Source organism: Equus caballus, chromosome 19 (assembly GCF_041296265.1).
Source record: "Equus caballus isolate H_3958 breed thoroughbred chromosome 19, TB-T2T, whole genome shotgun sequence".
Classification (NCBI taxonomy): domain Eukaryota; kingdom Metazoa; phylum Chordata; class Mammalia; order Perissodactyla; family Equidae; genus Equus; species Equus caballus.
The window spans coordinates 22,463,861-22,479,454 of NC_091702.1; the positions used below are offsets into that span (position 1 = coordinate 22,463,861).

At 39.9% G+C, this 15,594-nt stretch overlaps 1 protein-coding gene across 10 annotated transcripts in view; it reads left to right on the forward strand.

Moving 5' to 3' along the window:
• Positions 1–15,594, forward strand: part of FNDC3B (fibronectin type III domain containing 3B) — a 357,231-nt gene that overhangs the window by 173,075 nt on the left and 168,562 nt on the right. For all 10 annotated transcript variants that reach the window (XM_070243255.1, XM_070243250.1, XM_023623306.2 and 7 more), the window contains exon 5: positions 14,072–14,315. In XM_070243255.1, coding sequence (XP_070099356.1) covers positions 14,072–14,315 — 244 coding nt within the window. The remainder of the gene's footprint in view (positions 1–14,071; positions 14,316–15,594) is intronic.

Genomic DNA, 15,594 nt, shown 5'->3' on the forward strand with positions numbered 1-15,594 from the left:
GATGTATACCGGCAAGTTCTGAATGTGGATTTGACAGAGAGAGGAGTGCCAAGACAATTCAGAAGAGAAAGGGATAGTTTCTTCAACAAATAGTGCCAGGACAACTGGATATGCAAATGCAAAAGAATGAAATTGGACCTCTACCTCATGCCATATACAAAAATTAACTCAAAACGGATTATAGACATAAGCGTAAGAGCTAAAACTATATAACTCTAGGAGTAAAATTTTGTAGCCTTGGATTAGACAAAGGATTCTTAGGTGTAACACCAAAAGCACAGGCAGCAAAAGAAAAAAAATAGGTAAATTTGACTTCATCCAAATTAAAACTTTTTGTGCTTCAAAGGACACCATCAACAAAATGAAAGGAAAATTCATTGAGTGGGAGAAAATATATGTAAATCATATATTTCAGGAGCAACCTGTATCTAGAATATATAAAGAAATCCTACAAATCCAGAATAAAAGGACAACTCAATTTGAAAATGGGCAAAGGATCAGAATAGACATTTCTCCAAAGAAGCTATCAAATGGCCAATTTGCATATGAAAAGTTACTGGACGTCATTATCCATGAGGGAAATGCAAATCAAAACCACAATGCAATGTACTTCACACATACTAGGATGGCTTTAGTCAAAAAGATAGATAATAACAAGTGTTGGTAGGGTTATGGAGAAATTGGAACCCTCATACACTGCATGTGGGAGTGTAAAATGGTACACTTGCTTTGGAAAACGATCTGTCATTTCCTCAAATTGTTAAATAGAGAGTCACCATATGACTCAGCTATTCCACTCCTGGACATATACCCAAGAGGAAAGAAAAATATATTTCCACACAAAAACTTATACCTGAATGTTCACAGCAGCATTATTGATAATAGCTCCAAAGTGGAAACAACCCAAATGTCTGTCTGCTTTTGACTAGATAAACATGATGTGTCATAACCATACACTGGAATATCATTTCAGCCATAAGAAGGAATGAAGTACTGATATATGCTAAAACATGGATGAACCTTGAAAATACTGTGTTAAGTGAAAGGAGCCAGACACTAATGCTGTATACCCTATCATTCCATTTATATATAACGTCCTAAATAGGCAAATCCATAGACACTGAAGGTAGATTAGTTGTTGCCAGGGGCTAGAGGAGACATAATTAGTGAGTGACTGCTTAAGGGTGTGATGTTTCTTTGGGGGTGATGAAAGTGATCTGGAAGTCAGTAATGGTGATGGTCACTCAAGTCTGTGAATAGACTAAAAACCACTGAATCAGACACTTTAAAAGGACAGATTTTATAGTATGTAAATTGTATCTCATAAAGGTGTTGTAAAAGAAAGAGGGAGGGAAAGATAATGACTAGTCCTAATTATTAATCAGCAAACAGTGGGACAGCTGAGAAAATGGCCCAGCCTATCTTGGTGCTGGAGGTGACGATGTTAGTAACTCCTCTGTAGGATGTGCACTGTGCTGAGTGCTTGTCTTCATCTCTGGTTTTCACCAGTCTGATTTTCCACACGAGGAAGCTGAGACCCTGAGTAGAACCAGGATTGCAACCCAGGTGTTTGTTTCTGAGTTTACTGCCCTGTTTCCCACTATGATGTGATCTCGAAGTCAGCGACAGAGCCTGCCTTGATGGATGCATTTACTTTATCTTGCATTGCTTTCTGACAGTGTGAGTGTGGATGTGTGCTGTGCCTTCTTATGCATCTCCAGTACTAAAATACCAGCTACTCACTTATGAGACGGTCCGTTATTCTAAGAAAATTGAAGAGGGAGGCAAGTAAATGATTAAAGATGTTACATTAGTAAGTCTCAGCTGAGTCAATGGAGGAGTTCTTGATTGTAGCATTCATTACATAATTCACTAGCTGAAAGTGCTGTAAAGATAAATTGATCAAATTGACAAAATACAAATGTCAGTAATGAGCAGATAATCTTACCATAAGACGAATATCTGGAGTTGAAGGGACAACTGTGTTCTGCTCTGAGGTGCAGTCAACAGCACTATGTGTTCCTAGGTTGAGAAGGACTGAACCCATTTACTTTAAAGATACTGTGGACTTAGGGGAGGAGAACAGAGGAATCTTGTCATTCCAACTCAGCAGGCTCTGCTGTCGTAGGCTCTTCCATGTTGTATGTGTGTGTTTTGTGCTTTACTTTTTAGTGCAAGGCTGGGAGGTGTTTGAGAAAAAAGTAATCTGAGGGCTTCAACTTGAGAAAAAATTTAGGCTTTTTTTTTCCAGTTGTCAGAAAGTGGATTTAGGTAAGAGGGAGTTCAGTCTTATCACACTCATCACCATCATTTCCATTATATATAAACGTTGTTAGTCTGATTAGGGTTGAAACCATGGGAATACAGGGCAAATCCTACAGTTGGGAAGACCATGGACATTACTTGGAGAGGCCTGTTTCGCATCCCGCCATGGCTGCTCCCGTGTAACTTTTACAGATTCTTTCCCCACATATGGGAATACCTACTTGATGTGGTAGAGGTGAGCATTAAGAGAGATGTCATGTGAGGTGTGTAGCCCAGTGGGCGTTCACTGAGCGGTAGCTGTTGCAATGAAGAAGACTGCTAGAGCAATTTCAGTGACAGTTTGGCCGTTTGCCTTCCTGAACCCATGTTGAGATCACATAGTATGAAGCAAATTTTTCCTTTTATTCTATACTGGCCATGGTTTTTCTCAGTTTTTTTAACTTCATCATTAACTTTTTGAATAATTTATATATAAAAATTTCTTAAACAGATGTCTTGAGTTTCATTTTCCATGCCTCCATAGTAATTTATGAAACATTTTTCAAATGTTACAGGGAAAAGCTTCACATAGACCCAAAGATTAAAAAAGCATATAAAAAAGAAAAAGTGAAACATCCAAGTTAATTTTCTGTCATTTGGGAAACCATCTCTTCTTTTTCCAAATTGATGTAACCTGAAAATTTCAGATAGTAGTTAAAATAAGTGTTTTGGGGGTTATAGCAGAAGTACACACTTTACCTCATTCCATTGTTTTGGGGATTAGTTAATGGATAAAACCTGTTGCAATTATATATATTCCATTGCCCTTGTCCAGGGAGAGACGAGAAATCTATTTAAAAATGCATTTAAATTTTGGTTTGGTTGGTCATTCTCCAATGAGGATTGTTTCAAGAGTCGGCCAGAATCAGAGCCCCTGTGGAGAAATAATGGCGCCTGTTAGGTGGAAGCCCGGGAATGCTTTCCCCCATTTTGTTCAGCCAAGAGCTGAGCTATAAACATCAGCCTCGACTGCGTCCCTTTGGTAATTACAACCTGGAATTAAATCAGTGGTGTGTTTCACCTTCAACACTGTGAAAATGATGAGCAGAAGGGACCATGGGGGATTGCCCTTTGCCCTGACAGACCCATTTGGCAGCCAATAATAAAAGAATTGGAATCTCTTTCAAGGCTTTAAGTCCTTGGGAGGAATTGATTTTTCTATAGGAAGTTAGGAAAATGTTCCACAATCAGCAGAGTGTGTGCGTGAGGGTTGGGAGCTTGTGAGGAAAAGAGCAGAAGACTTAGTGTCCATTCTGCTTTAGTTTCTGTTATCAGCAGATTTGCAGCAACTTTATTTTTCGTTTTCTGGTTTATTTTGTCTGAGGAGCAATTACAGAGAGGGTTGGCAATGCTAAATTAAAAGATGTACCAGGGAAATCCCCTGCCCTCAGAGCACGGTGCAGTTTCCTCTTTCTGAACCTTGTCTGTCTCTCTTTAGTCTGCATTTTCTCTTGGATTTCTTTCCTTTGTTTTGAGATCCTGGCATCCTGCTGTAGTAGAACACTGGATTAGCAGGAGGAAACATGAGCACAGGTGGGGCTTTGCCTCCAACTCCCTGTGTGATTTTAAGAATATTTTAAGTTAGTTATATGGGTGTTTCATTTGTTTGTTTATTTGATCATTGTTAGTTGTCTTCCCTTTTAGCATTTAAACTCCACAAGGCCAGGGACCCTAGTATCCTGTTCATCACTGGATCTCCACTTCCTTGCAAGGTGTCCAACACATAATAGGCATTTATCAAGATTTGGCTGGCTGGCTTGTTGAAGTCTTTTTTTTTTTTTTCACTGGGGAAGATTAGGCCTGAGCTAACAACTGTGCCAATCTTCCTCCACTTTATATTTGGGTTGCTGCCACGGCATGACTGACAAGAGGTGTAGGTCTGCACTCAGGATCTGAACCTGTGACCCTGGGCCACCAAAGTGGAGCGCACTGAACTTAACCTCTATACCACGGGGCCGGCCCTTGTTGGAGTCATTTTTATCTTGTGGAGGAAGGAGGGGAAAGGAAACTGTTTGACAATATCTGAGAATTTTTTCTCATCTAAAATTAGGTGATTCTCCTTTACTGTTCCTATTCCTTAAAAAAAAGGAGACCAAGTGAGAATCTAAGTAAGTTCTTAAGCAATCAATACCAAACCAGTGTAGTGCGCTCCTTTGTTATTCAACATTCTATTGACAAGAATACTATTGTTCACTTCCATACAAAAATGATAGTTTTTTCTCATAATAATAATATTGAGACAGTGTCACGTTTAGAAATGACTGCTGAATCATTAGTAAGGATTAAATTATGCACATTACATTATAATTGGTTTTATTGCACATTTATTATGGTCCTTCTAAAGTTAGTAACCCATATTTCTCATATGTAACAACTCTTCTTAGAAAAACTTCTTTGCCTGATGTGTTGGGTACAAGACTTTACCAAAGTTAGGAGAATTTTATATTCCTACACACTCTTTGAAACGCATCAGCTTTACAGACTTGGACTTAAATAATAATATAGTTACTTTGCTCTGTGATAGATATGGTCTGAATATCATCACCACGGATTCTTCATCCTTTCTTGTGCCATGGAACCCATTCACATACTGGTGAAGTGTTTTTAAATGTAAAATATAAAATCAATAGATAAAATCGAGAATAATCCGCCTGTGTTTCCATGTTCATGAATGTGTCTGAGAAGCTGGACTGAAAAGATGTGATTGGACATCTCTTCTGTGCTGATCCGTGGAGGGTGCTGAAGTAAGACGAACAGTTACCACCTGCAGATTCCTGCTGTTGACAGCTTTGTTAATATCTTTTTTTAAAATAGTGACACCAATTGAATGCTTTTTATCTGTGAAGCACTTTATTTTTTTAAAAATTGTATCACTTTTTTTGGTGAGGAAGATTGGCCCAGAGCTAACATCTGTTGCCAATCTTCTGTTTTTTTTTCCCCCTCCCAAAAGCTCCCCGTTATATAGTTGTATATATCCTAGTTGTAGGTTCTTCTCCTTATTCTATGTGGGATGCCACCTCAGCATGGCTTGATGAATGGTGCTAGGTCCACGCCCAGGATCCGAACCAGTGAACCCTGGGCCCACGAAGCAGAGCACACAAACTTAACCACTCGGCCATGGGTCCAGCCCTGATAGCTTTATTAATATCTTAAAGGCAGCTCAATTTGGCACAAATTAAACCATCAGTTCTCTACTTTCTGTCTTCTGACAAATATCCTGTTCCTTAAAACAGCATTTCCATTTACTCTGAAATTATATTGCTCAAAACTCTCTGGATGTAATTCTTCTCATTGGTCCAGTGTTCTTATGTGACACACAAGTATTGGGGAGGATTACATTTGATTTTTGATCTTCAAATGTGGTTCTTTTTGGTATTTAGGTTGTTGATATACAATAAAATAAGACAGAAAAGGCACAGCATTTCCAGTCAGAGTACTAGGCTATGAATCTTGTCACCCACTTAGCTGGCCGTAAGTTACTTAATTGCTCCTGAAGATTTTTTTATCTAGAATTTAAAGCTATGATGTTGCCTATGTTAGAGGCTCTTCTGAGTATCATGCACATTAAGTTCTGTGCCTGGCACTTCATAAACTATTAAGTGATATACAAATCATAGGAGTTGTCATTGTCACCTTTAATTGTTATACTGAATTAATCAGTTTGCCATTTTGCCTTCAACATCAATATCCAGGGCTATATTTCGGCTTGAAGAAGAGGCCTCTCAGCTCTCAGCAGTGTCTTGAGAAGCCTAGCTCTCTCTAAACAGGAGCCTGTCTATCGCCTGGCTAGACAGGGTTCAGGCAGCTGAAGTGTGAACAGAGCTGGAGCCAGCTGAGGACCCAGCCTTGGTTCTGCGGTTCATAAGATTTGTCTCAAACTATGCCCCCTCGGCTGTAGCGTCACATATGTTACTGAAGTAGTTGCATACCACAGAAGATGGACTTGTTTCCATCCTCCTCTCCAGCCCTCAGTGGCTTTAGTTATAAATCATTGAGTAATCACCTGGAGAAAGCCAGGTGTGTGTTAACGTACTGAAAGTTGATTTCATTTATATATGCCCTAGTTGTGCTCTTTTTTCCAGATTAAAGATTTACGTAAGTGTGAGTAGCTTGGCTTGCTTCCGTATGTATAAAAGTGTTGGCACTTAAAAAGCCAGCAGCGTGGGGATTGCCATTTATGAGAGTGTCTCCTTATCTTAGTCACCTCTGGAGCAAGCATGTCTGGAAGGCTCATGACCAGAAGTACTGAGGACAAGTGCCGTATCAGTACCTTTAACTCGTGATGCCCTGTACAGCCACCTCAGATTTGTTACGTGAATCTAACCATCCCCCGCATCTGTACCTTAGCCCTTGCCTGGAGTTGGCGTGTGGGTTAAAGATTAAGCACCAATGGAAAATTTAAAATTTCTAGATATAAATGTGAGTAGGTAAAATGGTTGGGTAACGTTTGTTCATTCATGAATCACCTTATCACTTAAAACTTTAGGTTTGGTTATCTATAAAGTGGATGAAATTGGTTGTTTACTTAACCATTGGCAAGTACTGGGTTGTTTTTTTCTTGATTCAGGAGACGATATCTATTATCAATCTGTAACCACTCTGCAAGATAATGGTTTGATATTATATAAAGGGCCCTTAGAAACCTAGATGTGTCACCAATAATTTATTTTTCCATTTCGCGGCAAAAATAACCATGCTGTATGGCAAAAGGAGCTGGTCCTAAACCTAGAGAGTTTATTGTCTCAGAACGTTAATGATAAGGAAGCAATAGAAAGAGCAGATATGATTTCATCAGTGTTAGCCGTTACAGATATGAAGAGAAATGAGATTGAGAAGTAGTGTTTGTGTTTTCAGCCACAGTTGTAATCACTGAATTTGAAAAGACAGAAAAGTAAGTCAGGAGATTTAGGAAATATGTTCAATTCTGCCCCCAGTTTTAAGTCAAGTAGCTCAACTTCATCTGTAAAACAGAATGATCACTTGCTCGTGTAACTCGTTGGTGGCTCTTTGCGTATTCCTTTCTTCCAGTTCTCGCTTTCTTCTAATGGTGCTTGGGTGATGGTGGTGGGACTTTCATCCATAGCAGCAAAAAGGGGATGGACGAGGGAAGGTAGAGTCCTTATGTTTCAGATCTCTACCCTCCGTGAAGAACAAACTTGCTTTTCCTCTTTCGTATCGTTCACTGTGTTAGAAGACGCAGAGTGAGGAGTTCGTGCAGAAAGGAGAGGTGGGAGCCAATGCTCTGTATTCTTGGTTGGTAATGAGTAAAACCCCTCAGCTGCATCGAGGATTGCAGTAGAACTTCCATTGGAAGAGTATAATTTTTCTGTGTCTGTCTTGTGGTAAAACCGCGCTTCAAATAAGAGGGTCAGGAATGACAGATCTGGAATTAACTGGGTTTAGATTATCTGGAGTTTTAGAGTAGCATGTCAGATATTTACCTGAGTTATGGGGGGAGAATTTGATAATGAATGTGTTAGTAACTCCTGTAGACATTAAATCTAAGCAGATTGGGGCTGGCCCAGTGGCATGGTGGTTGGGTTTGTGCGCTCCACTTCAGCGGCCCAGGGTTCGTGGGTGCAGATCTCCGGCGTGGACCTACACACTGCTCGTTGAGCCATGCTGTAACAGCATCCCATGTACAAAGTGGAGGAAGATTGGCACAAATTTTAGCTCAGGGACAATCTTCCTCAAACCAAAAAAAGAGGAAGATTGGCAACAGATGTTGGCCCAGGGCCACTCTTCCTTCTCCCTTCCTCCCTCCCAAATCTAAGCAGATAAGCTATTTTTTTCTTTTTGCTTGCTTTTTAACTCGTTTGTTCATTTAGCCAACAGTTATTGAAAGCCTTCTGTGTGCCCAGGTGCCCTTGAGGGACTTGCACTTGGGTGGGAGACAGATCTGTAATCCACGCTGCAGGACAGAGGTGCTGGTGGAGGCGGGAGCTCCAGTCTGGCTGGGAGAAGCCTGGACTGTTGGCCTGCTCATCCCTCCGTCTAGGCAGCTGTTTTGCTTTGTATCACCCAGGCTTTTCTTCTCCTTGCTTGCTGCTTGCGTGCTCAGCGTCAGCTGAGACTTCTTCCCTTCCCGGAATGGCCTGGGAGCCCACTTCAAGTCTGTTGGCAGCAGTTAGGAATTGAACTGGAGCCCGACTTTCAAAACTCATTTGGTCCCAGTTTTGTGTGTGCAGGCAGCTCAGTCAGTGCTCTTGCCACCGCAGCAAGCTGGCTGCCAGACCTTGCGCACCGCCTGTGTGCATGTGGGTTCCTATGTGTCCACGTGTAGTCTGCTCTGCCCACTTCCTGGATCATCCCTGGCCATCTGGGGCAGGCTTTTAAAATTTTTCTTTTGACTTCCATCATTGAGGCTCTTCTTTTCATTCTTGTCACTTGCAATCCAGAAGTAGAAGGAGAGAGTTTTAGGAACTCAGGAGTTTACTAAAATTCCTGTGGAGCGTTTTAGTTCAGTAAGGGGAACTGCCGTCTTTGTCTGTTAGGACACTTGAAGTGTAAGTGTTTTTAAGAGATCCTTTTCATTCTTGGACTCAAAATTGCCCTTCCCTCCCCTCATAGCTCTCCGAGCTTGAGTGAGTTAGCTTAACTTCCCTGAGCTTCATTCCTCTTATCTCTAAAATAGATCTAACTGTATATGCCTCACAGGATTGCTGGAGGGTTTAAGGAGGTGGCAATATTAATAGTAGTAATTGCCAGGTAAGATTTTTCTATTACGTGTCAGTTACTTTTCCTAAGTGCATGTTAAGGACCTTAACATGTGTTGCTTTATTTCAGGTAGACGATGTTGAAGCAGAGCAGCGGGTATTCAATAAATATTGGTTGTATATTGAATCCTTTCACATCTCTTAATAACCCAGCTATCCAATTTCTTATAGTTCACTATTTACGTATTTATTTCTCAGCATACATAACTTCTGTATAATTCTCCCCATAATGAAAACTTCGGGGTGCAGACCAGAAGGAAAACCTGGTTCTGCAACTCAACTAGCCGTACACCTTAATCATGCAATGCTTTGTTCCTCCTGTACAGCAGGGGTGCTGCTAACTAGTTCTCCAGCAGTTAAATGAGAGAACCCATGTCCGGCAGCTGGCAGAGCACTGCCTCTGGCTGTGAGTTGCTTTCTCATCTCCCTCCCCATGCCGCTCTCTTCTCCTCCCTCTTGCTGTTGCCTCCAGGCTATTTTATTTTCTTTTAATGGTTCTCTTGGTCATACTTCTAAAAACACTCCTGCAAGTAAGGCAAACATTCTCCCTGTTTAGCCTTTTGTGCCTTGTTCTCAAAGCCTCTCGTCCTTGTGTCCAGGCCAGAGGATAACAGGAATACCAGACACCAGAAGTTTCTCAGTAAATACTGATGGAACAGAATGAAAGGACATGATAAAGAATCAAACAGGCTGCTGTTTGCCGTCAGGCTGACCTCCTTCCTTAGCCTGAGGAAGGTGGCTCAGTGTTCGTTCTGAGGATAAGTGCTTTACTTCTTAAACAGGGCTCTTTTTAAGCAGACAAGGCTGGTAGAGCTTAAGGTGGAGGAAACGGGGGAGGCTCTAATAGGTAGTGCATTAGTTTTGGGGGCTACCACACACTGGGTGCTTCAACGACAGAAATTATTTCCTTGCAATTTTGGAGGCCACAAGTTTGGTTTCTTCTGAGGCCTCTCTCCTCGGTTTGTAGATGGCTGTCTGTCTTTGGTGTCTTTACATGGTCTTCCCTCTGCGTGTCTGTGTCCTAATTTCCTCCTCTCGTAAGGATATCAGTCATACTGGATTAGGGCCCACCCAGATGACCTCATTTTACCGTATTTACCTCTTTAAATGCCCCATTTTCAAATACAGTCACATGCTGAGGTACTGGGAGTTAGGATTTCAATAATGAACTCTGGGAGTGGAGGTGGGGGGCGTAATTCAGCCCGTAACCCGTGGCAACCTGAGAACCTAGCACAGTGATCTTTTCCAAGGGTCTGCCCTTCTCTGGAGAAGATATGTGAGTGACTGTTCTGTTGAGTCACAGAGCTAGGAAAAATCTGGATGAATATTTCATTTTGATTTCTGAAAAAACAATACTTTGTTCTGATTTCTGAACAGCACTTCATAAGACAGTCTAATTTTTCTCTTTATATTATTCTTAGGCTATGTAGATAAATCTTACTACTTAGCACCTGTTTTTTTCTCACCTTTGAATATCTAGTACTTAGGTCATGGTATATGTCAGGAAGTAATTGTTGAATTGAATACAGGTGATTTTTCTGCCTCTGGACATTGTCACAATTTCATTCATCCCCAAAGGAAATGAATCTGTCTTTTCCATGGTCCTTTGTGAAGAATGAAGGCACATTTTATTGCCTCAGGGTTTTTGGAGTGAACTCTTTCTAATGTCTAAATTCTGCTACATATAGTATTATATTTCTTTATCAACTTTTTTTTTTTTTTTTGGTGAGGAAGATTGGCCCTGAGTGAACATCTGTTGCCAATCTTCCTCTTTTTGCTTGAGAAAGGTTGTCCCTGAGCTAACATCTGTGCCAGTCTTCCTCTATTTTGTGTTTGGGAAGCTCCCACAGCATGGCTTGATGAGTGGTGTGTAGGTCCTCTCCAGGGATCCAAACCTGTGAACCTGGGCTGCCAAAGCACAGCATGCAAACTTAACCACTACACCAGTGGGCAGGCCCCATGAACCATGTTTTTTAAGCAAAGAATATCATTGCCACCATTTCCTGAGTTGCTTATTATTTTGTGTGTTATTATTGTTCCTCAGACTTTGTTATTCTTTGGGGGAACATAGACGTCATTTCCTTAAGACATAAATCAAAACTGAATTTGATAATTAAATATGCTGCAATTTGTGTTATGGAAGAAAAATAAAATAGCACGTATGTTTGATTTTTGTTTCTGATTGTGTCAGAATTAGTATTTTATTTATTAAAATATTTTTAATGATAATTCTTAATAGGTGAGAGAGCAGATTTCCGAAAATGTCCTACTACAAGTATACGTGTAAATCAACATCTTTCACAAATATCACAGAAAAATTTAGGATAATTAAAAGTGGTAGTATCACACAATTATCATACATGCAGGCAATTTGTGGTTTCAAAATGCTACTTAGTTTTCTAACTGGAACCCTATTTTTTGTGAAGGGTAATTTATACTGCAGATGTACTAATCTTTTAAATTAGTGGAAATACTTATTCTTACAAACTATAGTAGTAAAAAGATAACGTTTCAGCGCTGTATCTCTTCTTTTTGTTTCTTTTTATTTCCTTGACTAGAATTCTTTTTGTGCTTTTTGTCCAACTTTTTTTTTTTAAAAAGCGCTTCATTTTGACAAGTCAGAAATTAAATGATAAAATGAGAATAAATTCTTTTCATTATAACTACCCCTGTTTACAAGCCCAGAGTTCTTTGTATTTAGAGAGCCTTGTTTTTTTTTTTTTTTTTTTGAGGAAGGTTAGCCCTGAGCTAACTACTGCCAGTCCTCCTCTTTTTTGCTGAGGAAGCCTGGCCCTTAGCTAACGTCTGTGCCCATCTCCCTCTACTTTATATGTGGGACGCCTACCACAGCATGGCATGCCAAGCGGTGCCATGTCCACACCCGGGATCCGAATCGGCGAACCCTGGGCCGCTGAGAAGCGGAACGTGCAAACTAAACGGCTGCGCCACTGGGCCGGCCCCTGAGACCCTTGTTCTTGTCTTATTACATGGTCAGCTCCATGTGGCTGGTTGACCATTGGAAGTTTTACAGTGACTGCAATCACGAAGGTTTATAAATTTCTAGAGAACAAATACTTCTTTGAACCTTCCAGTGTGTAGCACAGGATTGAATGAAGATTCCGTGAAAGAGGGACACTTTTTCCCTCTTTTTTCTCAATAGGCAGTCACAGGGTGGGGAGAAATAAGACACTATAGAATAATGCGTGTTTGTATCAGATGGTAAGAAAAATCCATATTTATATTAAAATTGTACAAGTGTGCTGCTAAATATTATATGCATGCTCTTCATTTTAGACAAAATAGAAGATGCTTTGATGGTAATTATTAGTACATACAGTAGAATTTGCAATGTCATGGTTTAAGCCCCATTTCACATATACCTGTAAATTAGAGGCATGCTTTCATAAATGAGGTTAACGTGATTAGCTTGCCAAGGCCCAGAAAAGGTTGCATTTATTAAATAATTTATAAAAAGCTGCGTCGTAAGCTTTAGGAGGGAGTATGACTCAGAATCTTAATTTTATGGAGTTAATGTAGCTTTATTAATGAACTGTTAACATAGTAATTAATTCTGAAACTATTATGTTAATAGATTCATTAATAGACATAAAGATCTTTGTTTTCTTAACATAAAGATTAATGGCTGTTAATTCAAACTAAACCTATCCTATAGACTAAAGTACAGATTAACGTTGATAAACTTCCTATTTTGTTTTGAACAGTATTTTTAAAAAGGAAGCTTCGTATAAATTTTTTTTTATTAGGGTGTTTTAGACATGATTAAGTCATTTTATTTTGGCCTTTAATCAGCCTCCTGAGGTGTAATGAGAAATCGATTTCAATATACAAGTTTAATTTCCAGTGTGTTTTCCCCCTTGAAAACCAAAACTTCCTACCAGTGAGTGTGCTTGAGTGTGTTAAATACTTGATTAGACCAGCTGGTCTCTGGCAACCTGATCCTGGCTTCCGCATTTACTCTTACGCCATCATTGTCCCCTTCCTTTCGGGACCCTAACCCAGGGGCCATTCTCTCAGCTGTCCCAGCTCTGTTTGAGTTCTCTGAAGCCTTCCTGGGTCTGCCAGTCCATGCTCCTGTTCTCTTTACCCCACTGCTTTATGTTTTGATTATAGTACCTGTGGTGTTAGTTATTTCTTATCTTGTGTTTCAACAAAATTGCTTGCTCTTAGAGTGGGTAGGATGAAGTTGGCCACAAAGGCAATAAACTGGCATTGTACTGCCTTATGTTACTTTCCTGGGGTGAATTAAAGAAACATTTGAAGAAAGTATGAAGAGAGTAGTGATGGGCTCATTCTACTCATAACAGGTCCCTTGTCTAGTGTCTCCCTGTGCAACACTCATTACATCATCAGGATATCTTGGCAGCACAGGTGTCCTTGATTTGGGATTGCTCAAGTTTTTCATTGGTTAGAATCCCCTCATTTCATCCACATCCTTGGTCCCAGATTAAATGGCCTTTTGGTACTCTTATGGCTTCTGAACTTAATGTTCCCATTGTTCGTAGAGCCTTATGATGATGGAACTTTGCGTGCTAAAGCGGGAATGGGGTTGAGTGTTATTAGGCACATCTGCAAACTCAGTCCTATTATGTGACCTAGAAAGTCTCTTCTTTGTGGAAAACCACTGAACTGATAGTTATACTCAAAATCACTCCTGAAGTCAACTTAAGCACACATTAAATTCATTTGTCTTGGATGAAGTCTTCAGAAGTCTTCTTCCAAGTCAAGATTTATCTGAAAATTTTACGAGACAAATGAGATTTATTATCAAGCTATTGATCTTTCCAAAAAGTTTTGTGTAATCAGAATCAGGTGGTTGATGAAAAGTTTATTTAAAAAAATTTTAATGGTTAAATGTTATTACCTCTAGAACTCAGTTAACTAGTTAAATCAGAGAACCAAAATTTGACACACACTAATTTTTTTTCTGTGGAGGAGGGAAAATGAAAATTAAGGGGGAAGTAATAAAATACTGTATATATTCACAGGATATTTGCTAATAATACCTACTACGCTCTTTCTCTTCTCTTTAGGTGATTGAAGACAATACTGGAGTCCGCCGGGTGGTGGTCACACCCCAGTCTCCTGAGTGTTACCCCCCAAGCTACCCCTCGGCCATGTCTCCAACCCATCACCTCCCCCCCTACCTGACTCACCATCCGCATTTTATTCATAACTCACACACAGCTTACTACCCACCTGTTACCGGACCTGGAGATATGCCGCCTCAGTTTTTTCCTCAGCATCATCTTCCCCCTACAATATATGGCGAACAAGGTAAGTAGATTATTGCTGGCATCGGGAGCTGTTGAAACTGATTACAACACTTGTGTAGCTTCAGACAGCCAGAGAGCCCTTTGTTTCCTCTGTAATGAGCAAGGTAGAAGAGGATCTCTCTGCTGTGTGAAGTTGGTGGGAGATTCCTAGCTTCCTTTGTCCTGAATTGTGTCTTGGAAAATTTACTTGTGAGTTGCGTTTCTTTCTTTCTTTATATTTTCCCAAATTCTGCCCCTTATCTCCCCGCGAAGAGCAGGGAGTGGGGTTGCCTTTTCTTATTTTAGAAAAGAAGCAGTGATCTATCATATGTTCCCGTGTCCTGTTAACATATTTTTGTGTGAGAGTGGCCTGAGGCAGAACAGCACATTATTTCCTAGTCATCCACGTGGTCTAGCTGTAGAAGGGGAATTAAGTCTTCTCTGCCCCATTTCCAATGATAGAAGACTGAGGTCTCAGTAACCTTTGGATTTCCTGAATGCTCTGTGTTGCAATCTTGGTAGAACTCAGAGTCCCCTTGCTGTTGACACAGCCCTCCCGAACCCTGTTTTTAGTGTAAGAATAGCCATTAGTGTAGCCCTAGTTTCACTGGTTGTTAGACAAATACTTACCTTGACATGAAAGAGTCTCAGAGATGCCGACATTATGTCTTTTTAGTTTTGGCCTTGGTGTTGGTTTAGTCTAAAGCTCTTCTCTATCAAAATGGATGCTAAGAAACTAGATAAGTGAGAGTAAAAGTTAGACTGTAACCTCTAGGACTTTTCAAAGTGATTTTCATTACAAATTGAAGCATTTTATTGCTTTAAACATTTATGATGTTGGTTCAGATAAATTGTATGAGAAATGCGTGTTACACTGTAGAGTTTTGGAGCAAGTTATCACCTCATTTTCTTTTGTGAGGTGTGTATATATATACACATACATATTTTGTCCCCTGTATATTCATCTCATATTGTAATTTTTTCTTGTTAACAAAAGAAAATTTTGAGATGAGTATTTGAAGTGAAATATCCTGTTGTAACTTAGGGATAGAATTTGATTGGCTATTTGTTTATAGTAGTTATAAAGAAATTTAGTATAATTCAAAGAATCAGTAGCTATGGGGTAGGAAGAGATGATAGCGAAAGATGGAATCAGTATTTTGATTTCATAGGGGTATCAATAACTTTCTATTAATTTAATCTTCTTGCCCACTGACATAACACTCCAAAACATCAGATAGTGGGCATTTCCATGAAAACATTCAGGTAAAAATGGAAAAAGTTCAGTTAATTAATTGTAA